At 43.1% G+C, this 16,292-nt stretch overlaps 1 protein-coding gene across 2 annotated transcripts in view; it reads left to right on the top strand.

Annotated features, from left to right (window-relative positions):
• Positions 1–16,292, top strand: part of LOC138651819 (putative oxidoreductase YteT) — a 242,781-nt gene that overhangs the window by 93,862 nt on the left and 132,627 nt on the right. For both annotated transcript variants that reach the window (XM_069742341.1, XM_069742340.1), the window contains exons 10-15: positions 311–367; positions 1,518–1,648; positions 2,051–2,105; positions 2,856–2,948; positions 8,290–8,424; positions 10,029–10,130. In XM_069742341.1, the coding sequence (XP_069598442.1) occupies positions 311–367; positions 1,518–1,648; positions 2,051–2,105; positions 2,856–2,948; positions 8,290–8,424; positions 10,029–10,130 (573 nt within the window). The remainder of the gene's footprint in view (positions 1–310; positions 368–1,517; positions 1,649–2,050; positions 2,106–2,855; positions 2,949–8,289; positions 8,425–10,028; positions 10,131–16,292) is intronic.

Genomic DNA, 16,292 nt, shown 5'->3' on the forward strand with positions numbered 1-16,292 from the left:
TTTCTCTTTTACATATATTACAAATCCGTATGATTGTCTCAATGTGGGAGATAAATGCTTAGTACAGAACTGCTTTTTTTGGCTAATAAAGGACCTATTTTTTGTGCCGTAGTACCATATGTACTGCGGGCTGATAAGGCGACATATTCCAGTATAGCGATTTAGGAGAATAATATTTAGATAGAGGATTTCACATCCCGATTCGTCTCCAAGGTGACACGTTCTCATTATAAAAGATAATCTAGAAGCGCTGATTGTTGGTCGCATCTCTGTAGACCTCATTAATCCTCCTTTTTATCCCTATTTTTAGGAGTTATTAGATTCAGGTGCTATCGGAGACGTCGTACATATTCAACACATGGAGCCTGTGAGTATTTCACCGTTGACATGAAAGCTTTATCTAATTAAAAGGAAATAATAAAGGACATTTGCAGCAGTCATTATGTGTAGAAGCAACAACTACTGTTCCTTCCATTTGCTTGCCATCAAAGCAAATCCATATAGATGAATGAAACGTGAATTCACCACAAAGGTTCTATTCCTATTCTCAGTTTTCTTCCCCACCCCACAGTTCCAATTTATGCTTTTTGGCTAACCCCAGCCTACGCAAAATGGGGCCTCGAATAGTTTTCACGTTTTTGATCATCTTCAGTCAAATTTCAGTCTCCAGTCTTCATTCCTGCATTCATTCTCAGACCTCTGATACGTAGTTGTTAGTTTTCTCCAAGTTTCAGATTTTTCTCTTCTGGGAGTATCCCTCCCTGTAATATAGGCTGGATGTGATCTTTGTGAGTATCTGGGGTGCTGATTAGTTTATTAGCACCTATCAGCACAGCTTCTATCCTGCACTTATTTCCTCTTCATGTATTTCCCTTCTTTGCTATAATCTGGGGTTTTTTCCCTACCTGAGACAGCACATGCTTTCTCCTCTCTCCACTGCAGATCTGTGTACAACTCCTTCCCCTTCTTCGCTGCTATGTTTCACACTGAGAGCAGAAACAGCCATCAGAACAAAATAAGAGCATTGATTGATTTGTAACATAAAAGACTTATAGACAAAATGGTAGAGAGATTTTTAAATGAAGACCATTTAGAAAGTTGTTTAACGTTCCATTTCCTGAGTAGTAGCGCCCCTCTTGTCTAAGGTTGTTTATGATATTGCAGCTCCTGCCCTAATTTGGCAGACCATGCAATTTCAGATGACACTACTCATGCACAAGATTGCTGCTGCTCATGTACTGAATCGATCTAATCTTTTTTTCTGTGATCTCATATGTCTTCCTATTAGCTTCGTGCATGGTTGGAAGGTTCCACATCATGTCAATGGCCAACTTTACACACACTTTAGGGAAAAACTTTCTGTGCTGGCTGTTGGAAATGTATGTGTAATCAGGGACATTTGATGATCTTGGATTGTAGGGAAACTTTACACCTGTGCTTTGTAAGAAATGCTAGGCCTGTGTTGTCTATCGTTTGTATACGTTTATTTTGTTTTTTTTTGTGCTTGACGTGTGTAGGTTGGATACTGGCATTTTGCTCATTCGTTCGTTCGAGGGAACTGGAGGAATGAAGAAGAGAGTACGTTTTCTCTTCTAGCAAAGTCCTGCCATGACATTGATCTCATATGTTACTGGATGGGAGATAGAAGGTATTGCATCATCTTATCTATATTATATAAAGATTATGAAATGTATATCGATATATCTTCCATCAATCTCCGTGTCCTTCTCTGCTCCATTAGTCCATGGAGTAGACATGACACAGGGTATGAGTTATGGCTAGAAGGGATTCTATCAGTAACAAACGGTGCAGATTCTCCACCTTCGCTCCATTTAGATGAGGCTTTACTGACAACATCGCTTATGATCAGTGGGGGTGTCATCAGTTGGACCCTCATGTTGTTACCAATGGTATGGTAGGTGACAACCTGAAAACTAAGTACAAGCCTTTTAACCTCTTCGCCCGGGACCAGTTATGGGACTTATCCTAGCTCACCAATAACTTCTGTTTAGTGAAACTAATAAAAAAACAACCCTTTCCTTCCTTACAGATGTGTGAAGGTGTCGTCTTTTGGAACTCTCTCCCATTTTACGAAAGAAAACAAGGTAGGTTTAAATCAAGAAGTATAATAATTTGGGTGAAAGGGGTATTCCAGCTTGTTTTATCACCTATCCAGCAGATGGAGGACATATACTAGTACTAGTATGACACCAAGAGGGACTAAGCGGGCCTTATTGTTTCGGCACAGGACCATGATAGAAAGGGTTAGAATGAAGCAATGCTTGGACTTGTGGCCTGGTTCTCCATTCGAAGCCTATGACACTGAGCCGAGCCTTGCTCTTGGCTGTTTATGATCGTGCCATAGGCTCTGAATGGCGAATGCTTGACCATAAACGCCTCTTACCCGCTGTCTTCTGAGTCTGTCTCCGTCACTTCGAAGATCTGATCCTTTCAAGTCTTGCAATTATTCATTGCACGCCGTTTATATATTTTTTTAATTTTTCAATCTCGAGCCATGGCGACTTGATGGATGAAAGATCTGTAGGAAGATTGATCTTGTGCAACCTACATAGGTCCACCAGGGTCTTCTCCATCAGGTTCCTGGTCTTCCCCTTCTCCTTGTTCCTTCTATTCTTCCGACCATGATGTCCTTCTACAGTGATTGCCTTCTTTATATGAAGCGTCCAAGATCCTTGCTTCTAGTGTCATGTCTGGTTTGATTTCTTGCAAAGTTGATTTGTTTGTTCTTCTTGCCATCCGTTGTATTGATAACATCCTTCTCCAGGACAGTTTATAGTTAATACATAGGAATCACAAATGATGTTTATTTGTACTGCGTAATATTTTCTATGTAGCCCGAGGGCGCCAGCAGCCGCTGCTTAGACTGTGCCGTGGAAGAAACTTGCCCCTATTCAGCCCAGAAAGTGTATCTGAATAAAGCTGCCCAGGTGAGTACTTCTCAGCCATGTATCCTACCGTATAACCTTAGTCTACCTGTATATTACATATACACTGTAGCAGTAGTGGACACAGACAGCATAAGACCCCTGTGCAAGAACAATATATTCGCCATTTGCAGGCCAATATCTCATCATAATGCACAATTTCACCTGCTTTGGAGGTGGTAGTGGCCCCCTTACCTCTTGGGCCCCTGGTTGCACCAATGGTATGCTGCTTTTTTTAGACTCGTACTTCCTGTTATTTTAGGAGATGCACATGTACATTAGCCACAATGAACAGTCTAACTCAATATTTTGGATTGAGGCATCTAATGAGTATGTGAAAAGGTCATTGAGAAGGGAGGGGGAGCAGGTCAGCTGTGACAACGACTGTTGTGATTGGTGCATCCTGTGTAACAAGCTGTGTATAGAGGTGTCACTTATCATTGTAACCCTGCCTCTGATGATAACGAAACTGCTGAAAACTCTTCCTGAAAGGAATGGAAGTAGGAGACTAAAAAAGCCCCAGTGGCCAGTGTGAAAATTGCAAGATTGCTATTTTTTTTTTTAACAATTTGAGGAGTTTCCTAATTGATTTGTCATGCCTATTAGACTATCTGGTGATCTAATTCCAGACTAAAACATTTTGAGTACATAAATGTGACCCCATTATTTGATAATCCAGAAGGTGTGAAATTCTAGTGTGGAATTTCAGAGCGGGAACACTTCATAGTTGTGGGACCTCCACAATTAGTCTGTGGGCCGTCTATGTGTGGTCTGTTGTGCACATGGAAGGAAAAATGGTCGATGGAACGAAACATGGTTGTTGGGACCAAGGGTCACTCTTAAGGTACCGTCACACTAAGCGACGCTGCAGCGATACCGACAACAATCCGGATCGCTGCAGCGTTGCTGTTTGGTCGCTGGAGAGCTGTCACACAGACCGCTCTCCAGCGACCAACGATGCCGGTAACCAGGGTAAACATCGGGTAACTAAGCGCAGGGCCGCGCTTAGTAACCCGATGTTTACCCTGGTTACCATCCTAAAAGTAAAAAAAACAAACAGTACATACTTACCTACAGCTGTCTGTCCTCCAGCGCTGTGCTCTGCACTCCTCCTGTGCTGTCTGTGTGAGCACAGCGGCCGGAAAGCAGAGCGGTGACGTCACTGCTCTGCTTTCCGGCTGACCGACGCTCACAGTCAGTGCAGGAGGAGTGCAGAGCACAGCGCTGGAGGACAGACGGCTGTAGGTAAGTATGTACTGTTTGTTTTTTTTACTTTTAGGATGGTAACCAGGGTAAACATCGGGTTACTAAGCGCGGCCCTGCGCTTAGTAACCCGATGTTTACCCTGGTTACCAGTGAAGACATCGCTGGATCGGTGTCACACACGCCGATTCAGCGATGTCTGCGGGGAGTCCAGCGACGAAACAAAGTTCTGGACTTTCTTCCCCGACCAGCGACAGCACAGCAGGGGCCTGATCGCTGCTGCCTGTCACACTGGACGATATCGCTAGAGAGGACGCTGCAACGTCACGGATCGCTAGCGATATCGTCTAGTGTGACGGGGCCTTTACACGTGAGTGCACGCACTTTCTGTGTAACTAGCTGATAATCCAGAAAGCTTGATAATCTGATATCAGGTCCCAGTGATGTCGGATGAAAGGAATTGTGCATCTCAAGACAAAAAAGAGCCAATCATTCTCATTAGGTGAACATCTATAACTTTCCTCATTCATCAGGTGTCCATTTTGTCAGATTGATCCCCGCTGTGTGATCATCCAAACATTTATCACCTACTAGAAATGTAGGAAAGGAAGATGGTAGCGGCAAGTGTAACCTCACGTAACCTACATCTGCCATGGTGGGGCCCCGAGGAGCAGAGTCTGTGCCGGGGACAATATTTAAGTGCCGGCTATTAAGTAATCCATTGTTCATAGGCGGCTGCTTAGAAGATTGCCATCTGCTCCTTACAGCCATGCCAAACTTCCAGCATACGTCTAGTAGGCAGAAACCAGCACAAGTGAATGTGGAAGCAAAAAAAAAAAAGAGAGAGGGTCTTGTATGACCAGATACAAAAGGCCGGTGCCGTCTGCCAGGAGCCGGCGCAGGACACGTACAATACATCTGCTCTGCGGACTGCGCCTCCCTTTATTTCATTCTCTCTTTGTAGATGGGGAAATCTGACATCTGTTCAGACGGGAAGAAACGTAGATAATTGTGCTCACTGCACCAATCCCGTTACCTCCGCTCGTGGATCTGCTGTGAATATTGCACAGTCGTATGTCCATATGATGGCGGTACACGATGAGCTGTGAGAAGAACGTACTGCCATCAAGTGGGGCTAATAGCTATCCCCTGGTAGCACATGGATGTTATAAAGAAGCTGCTCCTCCTCATTTTCAGGTTTTGGGGAAGGATAGGTGTCGTGCAGGGAAATGCCTACATTGTATAATGCCCCTCCTATCCTATTGATGGGCTGTGACTGCTATTACAGCTTTGCGTTATTCACTTCAGAACTTCAATACCAGACGTAACCTTTACACAAGAGGGGTGCTGTTTCTACAGAAAAAGTATAGAGCATATGCAGATACTTATATAGCCACATCATGAATTATACTCCAGAGCTGCACTCACTATTCTGCTGGTGCAGTCACTGTGTACATACATTACATTACTGATCCTGAGTTACATCCTGTATTATACCCCAGAGCTGCACTCACTATTCTGCTGGTGCAGTCACCGTGTACATACATTACATTACTGATCCTGTACTGATCCTGAGTTATTATTATTATTTATTATTATAGCGCCATTTATTCCATGGCGCTTTACATGTGAGGAGGGGTATACATAATAAAAACAAGTACAATAATCTTAAACAATACAAGTCATAACTGGTACAGGAGGAGAGAGGACCCTGCCCGCGAAGGCTCACAATCTACAAGGGATGGGTGAGAATACAGTAGGTGAGGGTAGAGCTGGTCATGCAGCGGTCATGCAGTTACATCCTATATTATACCCCAGAGCTGCACTCACTATTCTGCTGGTGCAATCACTGTGTACATACATTACATTACTGATCCTGAGTTACATCTTGTATTATACCCCAGAGCTGCACTCACTATTCTGCTGGTGCAGTCACTGTGTACATACATTACATTACTGATCCTGAGTTACATCCTTTATTATACTCCAGAGCTGCACTCACTATTCTGCTGGTGCAGTCACTGTGTACATACGTTACATTACTGATCCTGAGTTACATCCTTTATTATACTCCAGAGCTGCACTCACTATTCTGCTGGTGCAGTCACTGTGTACATACATTACATTACTGATCCTGAGTTACATCTTGTATTATACCCCAGAGCTGCACTCACTATTCTGCTGGTGCAGTCACTGTGTACATACATTACATTACTGATCCTGAGTTACATCCTTTATTATACTCCAGAGCTGCACTCACTATTCTGCTGGTGCAGTCACTGTGTACATACATTACATTACTGATCCTGAGTTACATCCTGTATTATACCCCAGAGCTGCACTCACTATTCTGTTGGTGGAGTCACTGTGTACATACATTACATTACTGATCCTGAGTTACATCCTGTATTATACTCCAGAGCTGCACTCACTATTCTGCTGGTGCAGTCACTGTGTACATACATTACATTACTGATCCTGAGTTACATCCTCTATTATACCCCAGAGCTGCACTCACTATTCTGTTGGTGGAGTCACTGTGTACATACATTACATTACTGATCCTGAGTTACATCCTGTATTATACCCCAGAGCTGCACTCACTATTCTGCTGGTGCAGTCACTGTGTACATACATTACATTACTGATCCTGAGTTACATCCTGTATTATACCCCAGAGCTGCACTCACTATTCTGCTGGTGCAGTCACTGTGTACATACATTACATTACTGATCCTGAGTTACACCCTGTATTATACTCCAGAGCTGCACTCACTATTCTGCTGGTGCAGTCACTGTGTACATACATTACATTACTGATCCTGAGTTACATCCTGTATTATACTCCAGAGCTGCAGTCACTATTCTGTTGGTGCAGTCACTGTGTACACATATTACATTACTGATCCTGAGTTACACCCTGTATTATACTCCAGAGCTGCACTCACTATTCTGCTGGTGCAGTCACTGTGTACATACATTACATTACTGCTCCTGAGTTAGATCCTGTATTATACTCCAGAGCTGCACTCACTATTCTGTTGGTGGAGTCACTCTGTACATACATTACATTACTGATCCTGAGTTACATCCTGTATTATACTGCAGAGCTGCACTCACTATTCTGCTGGTGGAGTCACTCTGTACATACATTGCATTGCTTATTTTGTACCGATCCTGATCCAGAGCTGCACTTATAATTCTGCTGGATGTCACTGGAAACAGTCAGTCAGTTTGACATCAGACATCCTAGCAGTTGGACCCATAGAATGTTGGGAAGTTAGTTTTTCCTGTATAATGTTATTTTTCTTTATATTTCCTGATGATGTTTTGTTCTTACAAGAATCCTCTTAAATACATAACTTCCTTTCCCATATGTCCCATAGATTGGATCCATAAATCCAGTCCTGCTCGCTGGTGGTAAATGGGTGGTCCGATATTAAGCCTCATTCAGACCTGTGTGAGGCACAGTCTGAGTATGAGGGGCGATGCACGGCCCGGCCCCGGGCTCCCGACCAGAACCCACCTGCCTCATATATGCCTATTGGGCTGTCATGTTCGGGTCAGGAGGCCGGCGATCAGTCTGTGCATCCGGACCGCGCTTCTGAGATTTGCATGAGGCTTTATAGAAAGCAGTCAGCATTCATCCAAAAACAGCGCCACACCTGTCCATGGCTCAGAGCCCCATTCACTTGAAAGGAAAAGTTGCAATACTCCACCCAGCTCGTGGACAGGTGTGGCGCTGTTTGAGAAAAAAACAGCCATTTTTTTAAATTGTTTGATCACCCTTTAATGACATATTATATGTTCATTTTACTGTTTCTAACTTTCCTTATGGTCCTTTCCAAAGAATAGAGTGTCGGAGCCGCAGTAAAGCCCGGCTCACTGCAGATGTGAGGGATGTGATGTAATGAGCGTTCATGCTTGTTGTAATAAGTTGAGATTTGAGGGATTTGTCTTTTTTTTTTACATAGGTCTGCAAGTTTACGCTGTGACTACAAATGATACCTTTACATACAATCTGCAGACTAGACCGATAAACCAACTTCCTATATCGATTACCAGATTTTTTTCCCTTTTTTTTTTACATTTTTTTACTATTATTAATATTTTTTTATTATGCATTTGTTTTGGTTCTTAGGGAAACTTTGGCTGGCCCATGTCTGTTGTATGTAGCAATGGGGTCCACGATATTGAATCGCTGACTGACGCTTTAAAAACCGGCCCTTACGGAAGATGTGTCTACGAATGTGACAATGATGTCGTCAGCAACCAGGTAAATAAAGGGATAACGGGAAATGTGGAAAACAGAATTAAAGGGAACCTGACAGCTGATATATGCTGCTCCATCCGCGGGCAGCATGTATCAGGCACTGATTTCTGCCATGTATGTTTGACTGAAGAGCTGACGCGTTTCAGAGAAAAACCTACTTTAAGAGCTTGCAGACTAGTTGGACAGGCGGGTTCCTGGTGGCTTCTTTCTGCCCGCTGCCTATGGATCGGGTAGCGTGTATTAGCTGTCAGGTTCCTTTTAAGGTCCCATACACATTAGAAAGCTGTTGGCTGAACCATCCTTAGGGCCTGGAGCTGTCTCGCTCAACTGTACACTAGAGCGCTTGCTATCCTTTGTTCTCTATGAGAGAGCCACTTCCACATTTTTGGCATCGGCTTATCTCTAAGAGACCAAAAGGATCAACAGTTCAAAATTAGCCATGTCGAATCCTTATCTCACCAATATCACCTTTCAGGCAAGAGTTGAGGTCCATTGTACACATTAAACTATTGGCCGAACTCTTCAATATTGGTGGGTTCGGTCCATGATAGTCTAATGTGTATGGAGGCCTTTAGGCTTTATACATATGGCCGGATTATGGTAGATCCTGCCGATATCGACAGGTTTGGCCAACAGTCTAATGTGTATGGAAGCCTTTAGGCCTTATACATATGGCCGAATTATGGTAGAACCCACCGATGTCGACAGGTTTGGCCAACAGTCTAATGTGTATGGAGGCCTTTAGGCTGTATACATATGGCCAGATTATTGTAGAACCTGCCAATATTAACAGGTTTGGCCAACAGGCTATTGTTTATGGTGGCCTTTATACAGTATACATATGGCCGGATTATGGTAGAACCCACCAATATCGAAAGGTTTGGCCAACAGTCTAATGTGTATGGTGGCCTTTAGGCCTTATACATATGGCCGGATTATGGTAGAACCCGCCGAAGTCGACAGGTTTGGCCAACAGTCTAATCTGTATGGAGGCCTTTAGGCTGTATACATATGGCCGGATTATGGTAGAACCCACCGATATCGACAGGTTTGGCCAACAGTCTAATGTGTATGGTGGCCTTTAGGCCTTACACATACGGCTGGATTATGGTAGAACCCACCAATATCGACAGGTTTGGCCCACAGTCCTATGAATATGGGGACCTTTAGGCCTTATACATACAGCTAGATTATGGTAGATGCCGCCCATAATTGACAGGTTTGGCCGACAGTCTAATGGGTATGGGGGCGTTGGCTGAATGATGATCGGGAGAGGTGTTGATGAGGCATGTCTGATTTCGGACTACTGATCGCATTGTTCTTTCTGAGATAAGCCGCCAGCCGAGATGTCAGTTGATGGGTTTGTCATAGAGAACACAGGAGAACTTGGCCGGACGGGCGCTCCTGTGTACGGGAGAAGGTGGCTGGGATGGTCGTCAGCTGAACGATCTTTTAGCCGACAGCCGTCTAATGTGTATTAGTCTAACAATATGCATAATAATACAATAGATGATTCTATTACAAGTGACTAATAAGTCTCATAGAGAAGTGTATAAACTCTACAACTTCAGTCTAGTAAAAAGAATTATGGCGTTCATCCAAAATAGGTTGTGAACATGGAGTTTGAAGGCGGACAGACAGCTGCATTCACCATGATAGCTTTCTCAAGTGACCTTGGTGCACGGAAGACCCAAATCTATGGCACTAAGGTAAGTGCAATCTGGTAATAACTGTGCCACCATGACTTCATTATTCAACTTAAAGGAGCACTCCACCTAGAAATTAATGTTTAAATAAAGCAAGAAATGTTGTCGCCCTCATTGATTGTTTGCCGGCAGCATTTTCTGCATGATCCTGAAATAGTCAGTCCATCACTTCCATCTTGGGTTGGAGGCTGAAGAAACTTTGCTCCTTGTACAAGTCGGAGGAGCTGCGGTATATTTCGTCCTACTGGAGGCAGGGAGGCTTCTGCTGCAGCTGGTTGTCCTACAGCCAAACACAAGACAGTGAGGGAGGAGGAGGGAAGACATATTTTTCAGTTTTAATTGTAATATAAAACCTCTGCCAAAGCAGGACAGAGACCCATCACTGTAGGGAAGCTGGCAATGAGAAGCCACCGGGGACCTGCTGATCTGAGGTGTCGCAGCTCATGAGAACATGGACTGATTGTTCTTCCTGGACATATCCTCCTGGTCACCGCAAAATCCTCTGCCATGTAATACTTGCATTTTTGGCAAATCGATTTCCCTCTACTCATTGACTGTAATCGGGCTATATGGGGAGAGGACAGTAAGCCTCTGATGGACACTTGTAGCGACGGCGAAGAACAATGGGATGGGTCATGTTAAAAACCCATCCGCCATTAGGAGAGATCCTCCACAGACATTAGATGATCAACTGGTCCCAGTAAAATTGGCATGGTCAACCAGCTTAAATCTATTGTGTATGGCCAGCTATAGAAAGGTAGAATTTTTACCTTTAGGTTATGTGCACACTTATTCTGGAGGACTGCGGATTTTTCCGCAGCGGATTTTGAAAAACCGCAGCGGTTTTTTCCCTGCGGATTTATCGCGGTTTCTACTGCGGATTCCGCTGCGGCTTTACACCTGCAGTTTTCTATTGGAGCAGGTGTAAAACCGCAGCGGAATCCGCACAAAGAATTGACATGCTGCGTAATATAAGCCGCTGCGTTTCCGTGCAGTTTTTTCCGCAGCATGTGCACTGCGGATTTCGTTTCCCATAGGTTAACATGGTACTGTAAACTCATGGGAAACCGCTGCAGATCCGCAGCAAAATCCGCAGCGTGTGCACATAGCCTTACAGTCCTTGGGATAAGCAGCGTGCCATTATAATCTCAAAGACTTGACCGATGTCTGTTGTGTAAGCTCCAAGTAAAGGTTCTTGGCTGGTGACATCCTCTAATTCCTCCCCCTGGAGACCACCGGTAGTCATTGTTTGTCAGGCCGGAGAAGCTTTATTTTTTAGGTCATGACCAAGAGGAAGAATCCTTTTGCAGCCCTATTATTATTATTATTATACATTTTTATAGCGCCATTTATTCCATGGCGCTTTACATGTGAACCGTTCCACCAACTTTGTCATTTGCTGTAGGATAGGGGGGTGCATTAGTTTAAGACTGAAATGATTTGGGAATTTTATTTCACAGTTGTCAGCAAAAACTTATTTTTTTATATTTCTGCTTTATCTGCTCGAAAAAGCTCCAAAAAGCATGCACTAGCCCCTCTCTATTAAAGTCAACAGAACTTCCTGCCTAGTCAAGCATTACGCAGGCGTGGCTTTTTTTACCTACTTGTAAAGCTATAATTTTTCTGCATTTTTCCTCTTCAGAGGGTCCATCAGTACTCCTATCTAACCCGATGCTTTTGCAAAGCTGAGTTCCTTCTTTTGCACGTGATGGCTCTCACTACTACAATCCTTTCTTCTCTCCTTATGGGATTGTACAAATATCTGCAGTGAAGAGGGGAAAAATTATGTAAAGTCTCAGTGAGGACAGAGAAAATAGGCTGTAGAAAAGGAGGAAAGCACCTGAAGAGGAAATAGTTTCAGGATAGAAGCTGTGCTAATATATGAAAGGAAGCGAAGAAAGCAGCATCCTGGATACACACAGAGCTCAACCTATATTACAGAGAGGGACACTCCTACAAGAGTAAAATCTGAACCTTGGACCATGGTGCAAACTGCATGTTAGGAGGTATGAAGATTAATAAAGGGATAAAGTATGATTTTAATAACTAAAGATAACCACTGATTCATATAAAAGTCATTTTTCCTTATAAAAGACCTTTAAAGCTCAGCCTCATTCTGTTTGATGCTGCAGCATCAGATACAACCCATGAACACTTGTGGTGCTGATTTTTTTAATGCCTTGTTTTTTCTTATCCTATCCAACCTGTGATTGATATTGATAATGTGGCTCTGGAGTGCCCTCTTTGAATAGAGCAATGAATGGAGCACCACCTCTCCATGTGTTGACTATGGGACTGCTGGAGATGGCAGAGGGCAGCTTTCTGCCATGTCAGTCCTATAGACAATGAGTAGAGCGGTGGTGCACGAGCTCCGCCATTGCTCTATTCAAACAGGGCGCTCCATTCACAGTTATCAGGATTGAGGAGGGCTACCAGTGGTGGGATCTTCAGCACGTTCTCACCGGTCTGGGATAAGGGATAACTCGGTTCATTTCCTCTTCCATATTAGAGGTTTCTGAATTCTGTTCTATATAAGTAGCCCATAGAAATTGAAATGTTGCTTCCATTTCCCATCAGCAGGCACATGTTGTTTTACAACAGCCACCATTTGCAGCCTGTATTCTGCTGACAGATGCGCAAAGGATTTGATGCAGTAACTGGCACTGTGCTCCTAAAGAGTGTCATTCCAATAATATGGTAAATTGATGGTCGGTGCTTCATTTCAGCATTGGTAGCCCAGGGGACAATTGGACCTCTGTATCCCCAGTATAATAAGCCCTATATAGTGCTGCATACAGAATTATGGACACTATATAATGCTCCATACAGAATAATGGCCCCATATAATGCTCCATACAGAATAATGGAGCCCATATAATGCTCCATACAGAATAATGGCCCCATATAATGCTCCATGCAGAATAATGGACACTATATAATGCTCCATACAGAATAATGGACACATATAATGCTCCATGCAGAATAATGGCCCCATATAATGCTCCATGCAGAATAATGGACACTATATAATGCTCCATACAGAATAATGGACACTATATAATGCTCCATACAGAATAATGGACCCTGTATAATGCTCCATACAGAATAATGGACCCTGTATAATGCTCCATACAGAATAATGGGCCCCATATAATGCTCCATACAGAATAATGGACCCTGTATAATGCTCCATACAGAATAATGGACCCTGCATAATGCTCCATACAGAATAATGGACCCTGTATAATGCTCCATACAGAATAATGGACCCTGTATAATGCTCCATACAGAATAATGGAGCCCATATAATGCTCCATACAGAATAATAGCCCCATATAACGCTCCATACAGAATAATTGACCTCATATAATGCTCCATAAAGAATAATGGACCTCATATAATGCTCCATACAGAATAATGGACCCCGTATAATGCTCCATACACTATAATGGCCCCATATAATGCTCCATACAGAATAATGGATCCCATATAATGCTCCATACAGAATAATGGACCTCATATAATGCTCCATACAGAATAATGGACCTCATATAATGCTCCATACAGATTAATGGACCTCATATAATACACCATACAGAATAATGGACCTTGTATAATTCTCCATACAGAATAATGTACCTTGTATAATGCTCCATACAGAATAATGGACCCCGTATAATGCTCCATACAGAATAATGGACCCCGTATAATGCTCCATACAGAATAATGGACCCCGTATAATGCTCCATACAGAATAATGGACCTTGTATAATGCTCCATACAGAATAATGGACCTTGTATAATGCTCCATACAGAATAATGGACCTCGTATAATGCTCCATACAGAATAATGGACCTTGTATAATGCACCATACAGAATAATGGACCCCGTATAATGCTCCATACAGAATAATGGACCCCGTATAATGCTCCATACAGAATAATAGACCTTGTATAATGCTCCATACAGAATAATGGACCCAGTATAATGCTCCATACAGAATAATGGACCTTGTATAATGCTCCATACAGAATAATGGACCCTGTATAATGCTCCATACAGAATAATGGACCTTGTATAATGCTCCATACAGAATAATGGACCTTGTATAATGCTCCATACAGAATAATGGACCTTGTATAATGCTCCATACAGAATACTGGGCCCCGTATAATGCTCCATACAGAATAATGGACCCCGTATAATGCTCCATACAGAATAATGGACCTTGTATAATGCTCCATACAGAATAATGGACCTTGTATAATGCTCCATACCGAATAATGGACCTTGTATAATGCTCCATACAGAATAATGGACCTTGTATAATGCTCCATACCGAATAATGGACCTTGTATAATGCTCCATACAGAATAATGGACCTTGTATAATGCTCCATACAGAATAATGGGCCCCATATAATGCTCCATACAGAATAATGGACCCCGTATAATGCTCCATACAGAATAATGGACCTTGTATAATGCTCCATACAGAATAATGGACCTTGTATAATGCTCCATACCGAATAATGGACCTTGTATAATGCTCCATACAGAATAATGGGCCCCATATAATGCTCCATACAGAATAATGGACCCTGTATAATGCTCCATACAGAATAATGGACCTTGTATAATGCTCCATACAGAATAATGGGCCCCATATAATGCTCCATACAGAATAATGGACCTTGTATAATGCTCCATACAGAATAATGGACCTTGTATAATGCTCCATACAGAATAATGGACCCCATATAATGCTCCATACAGAATAATGGACCTTGTATAATGCTCCATACAGAATAATGGACCTTGTATAATGCTCCATACAGAATAATGAACCTTGATTAATAATCCGCTTTGCCCCTGGAGACCTTGTAGCTTTCCTGACGCATTTAATCTTGTTTATATTTTGTAAATCTTTTCCAGCCCTGACATGGCTGACCTCTCCTTATCTCATTATGGTGCCAGCCTGGCCCATTTGTGTAACAAAGCCCCCATTCTCCGGGCAGCTGGTGGGCTCTGTGATGTGGCCCTGCCAGGGTTCTAGTTGTCAGATTGCTTCACCAGATAGACGTGATGTAAAGCACACACTGGAGGGCCGCCATGTCCCCGCGCTGGGCCGTGGCCCCTCTTCTCTCTTTTGTAATCTTATAATTTACAAGATGAAATTATAAGATGAAGCTCCTTCTTCACCGCAGATCTGCCGGCACCGAGGGGATACATATTTGACTCTGCCGTATATTTCTAGGACTGCGCCTGTCATCTGTTCTGTGTATTTCTCTTTTTTTTATGTCCACAGTATCGGCCATTGTACGCTGTGATTTAGAGCGCTGATTATATGGAGGTGAGGTACAGGGAAGCCATAGATCAATGAATGTCTCATCGGATCATCTCCGTAGGGAGCGTACATCAGCGACATTAGTCCTGTGAACACTTCGCCTACTCAGTGGATCTGAGAATGGATCATACACGGAATTATTACCATGTATATATAGCGCCATTATACCTTATAGAATGAAACACTTATAACAGGACTATGCAGGGTACAACTCGCAAAATAAAAAAACAGAATGGACTAGAAGTATTAAAGGGAATCTCTCGGTAGGTTTTTGCTATGTAATCTGACAGCACCATGATGTAGGGGCAGAAATCCTGATTCCAGTGATGTATCACTTAGTTTACTGAATGCAGTAGCTGTGATACAGTTTTCTCTACTGCAGAATCAGCAGAACTCAGAATGCTGCGCCCTGTATAACCCCGCCCACATCACTGATTGGCTGCTTTCTTTGTACACTGTATATTAACAGAAAACTGCTAATCAGTGCTGGGGGCGGGGTTGGACTAGGAGGCATGCAACACCTAGTCCTGAAGCGATAATCTCCTGCTGATAAACCACTGATTGTAGTGAAACTACAACAAGGAGCCCAGTAAGTGTAGTAAGTGTCCTGAAGTGTATTCCTCCTGAAAAACACCCATTGGAAAAGGCATAGTGTGCGCCTCCCCTTAGCAGTGGCTGCTCCTGACGTTGCATCTGACAGTAGCTTATTCCCATAGAAATGAATAGGACTGGGCCGTATTGGGCACAGCCACTCCTAAAGTACAGAACTGTGCCTAGTAAACCGTGAAAGGGATGGGGCTTTTCCTATAGCACCGCAG

This window comes from Ranitomeya imitator, chromosome 10, assembly GCF_032444005.1.
Source record: "Ranitomeya imitator isolate aRanImi1 chromosome 10, aRanImi1.pri, whole genome shotgun sequence".
NCBI classification, from domain to species: Eukaryota; Metazoa; Chordata; class Amphibia; order Anura; family Dendrobatidae; genus Ranitomeya; species Ranitomeya imitator.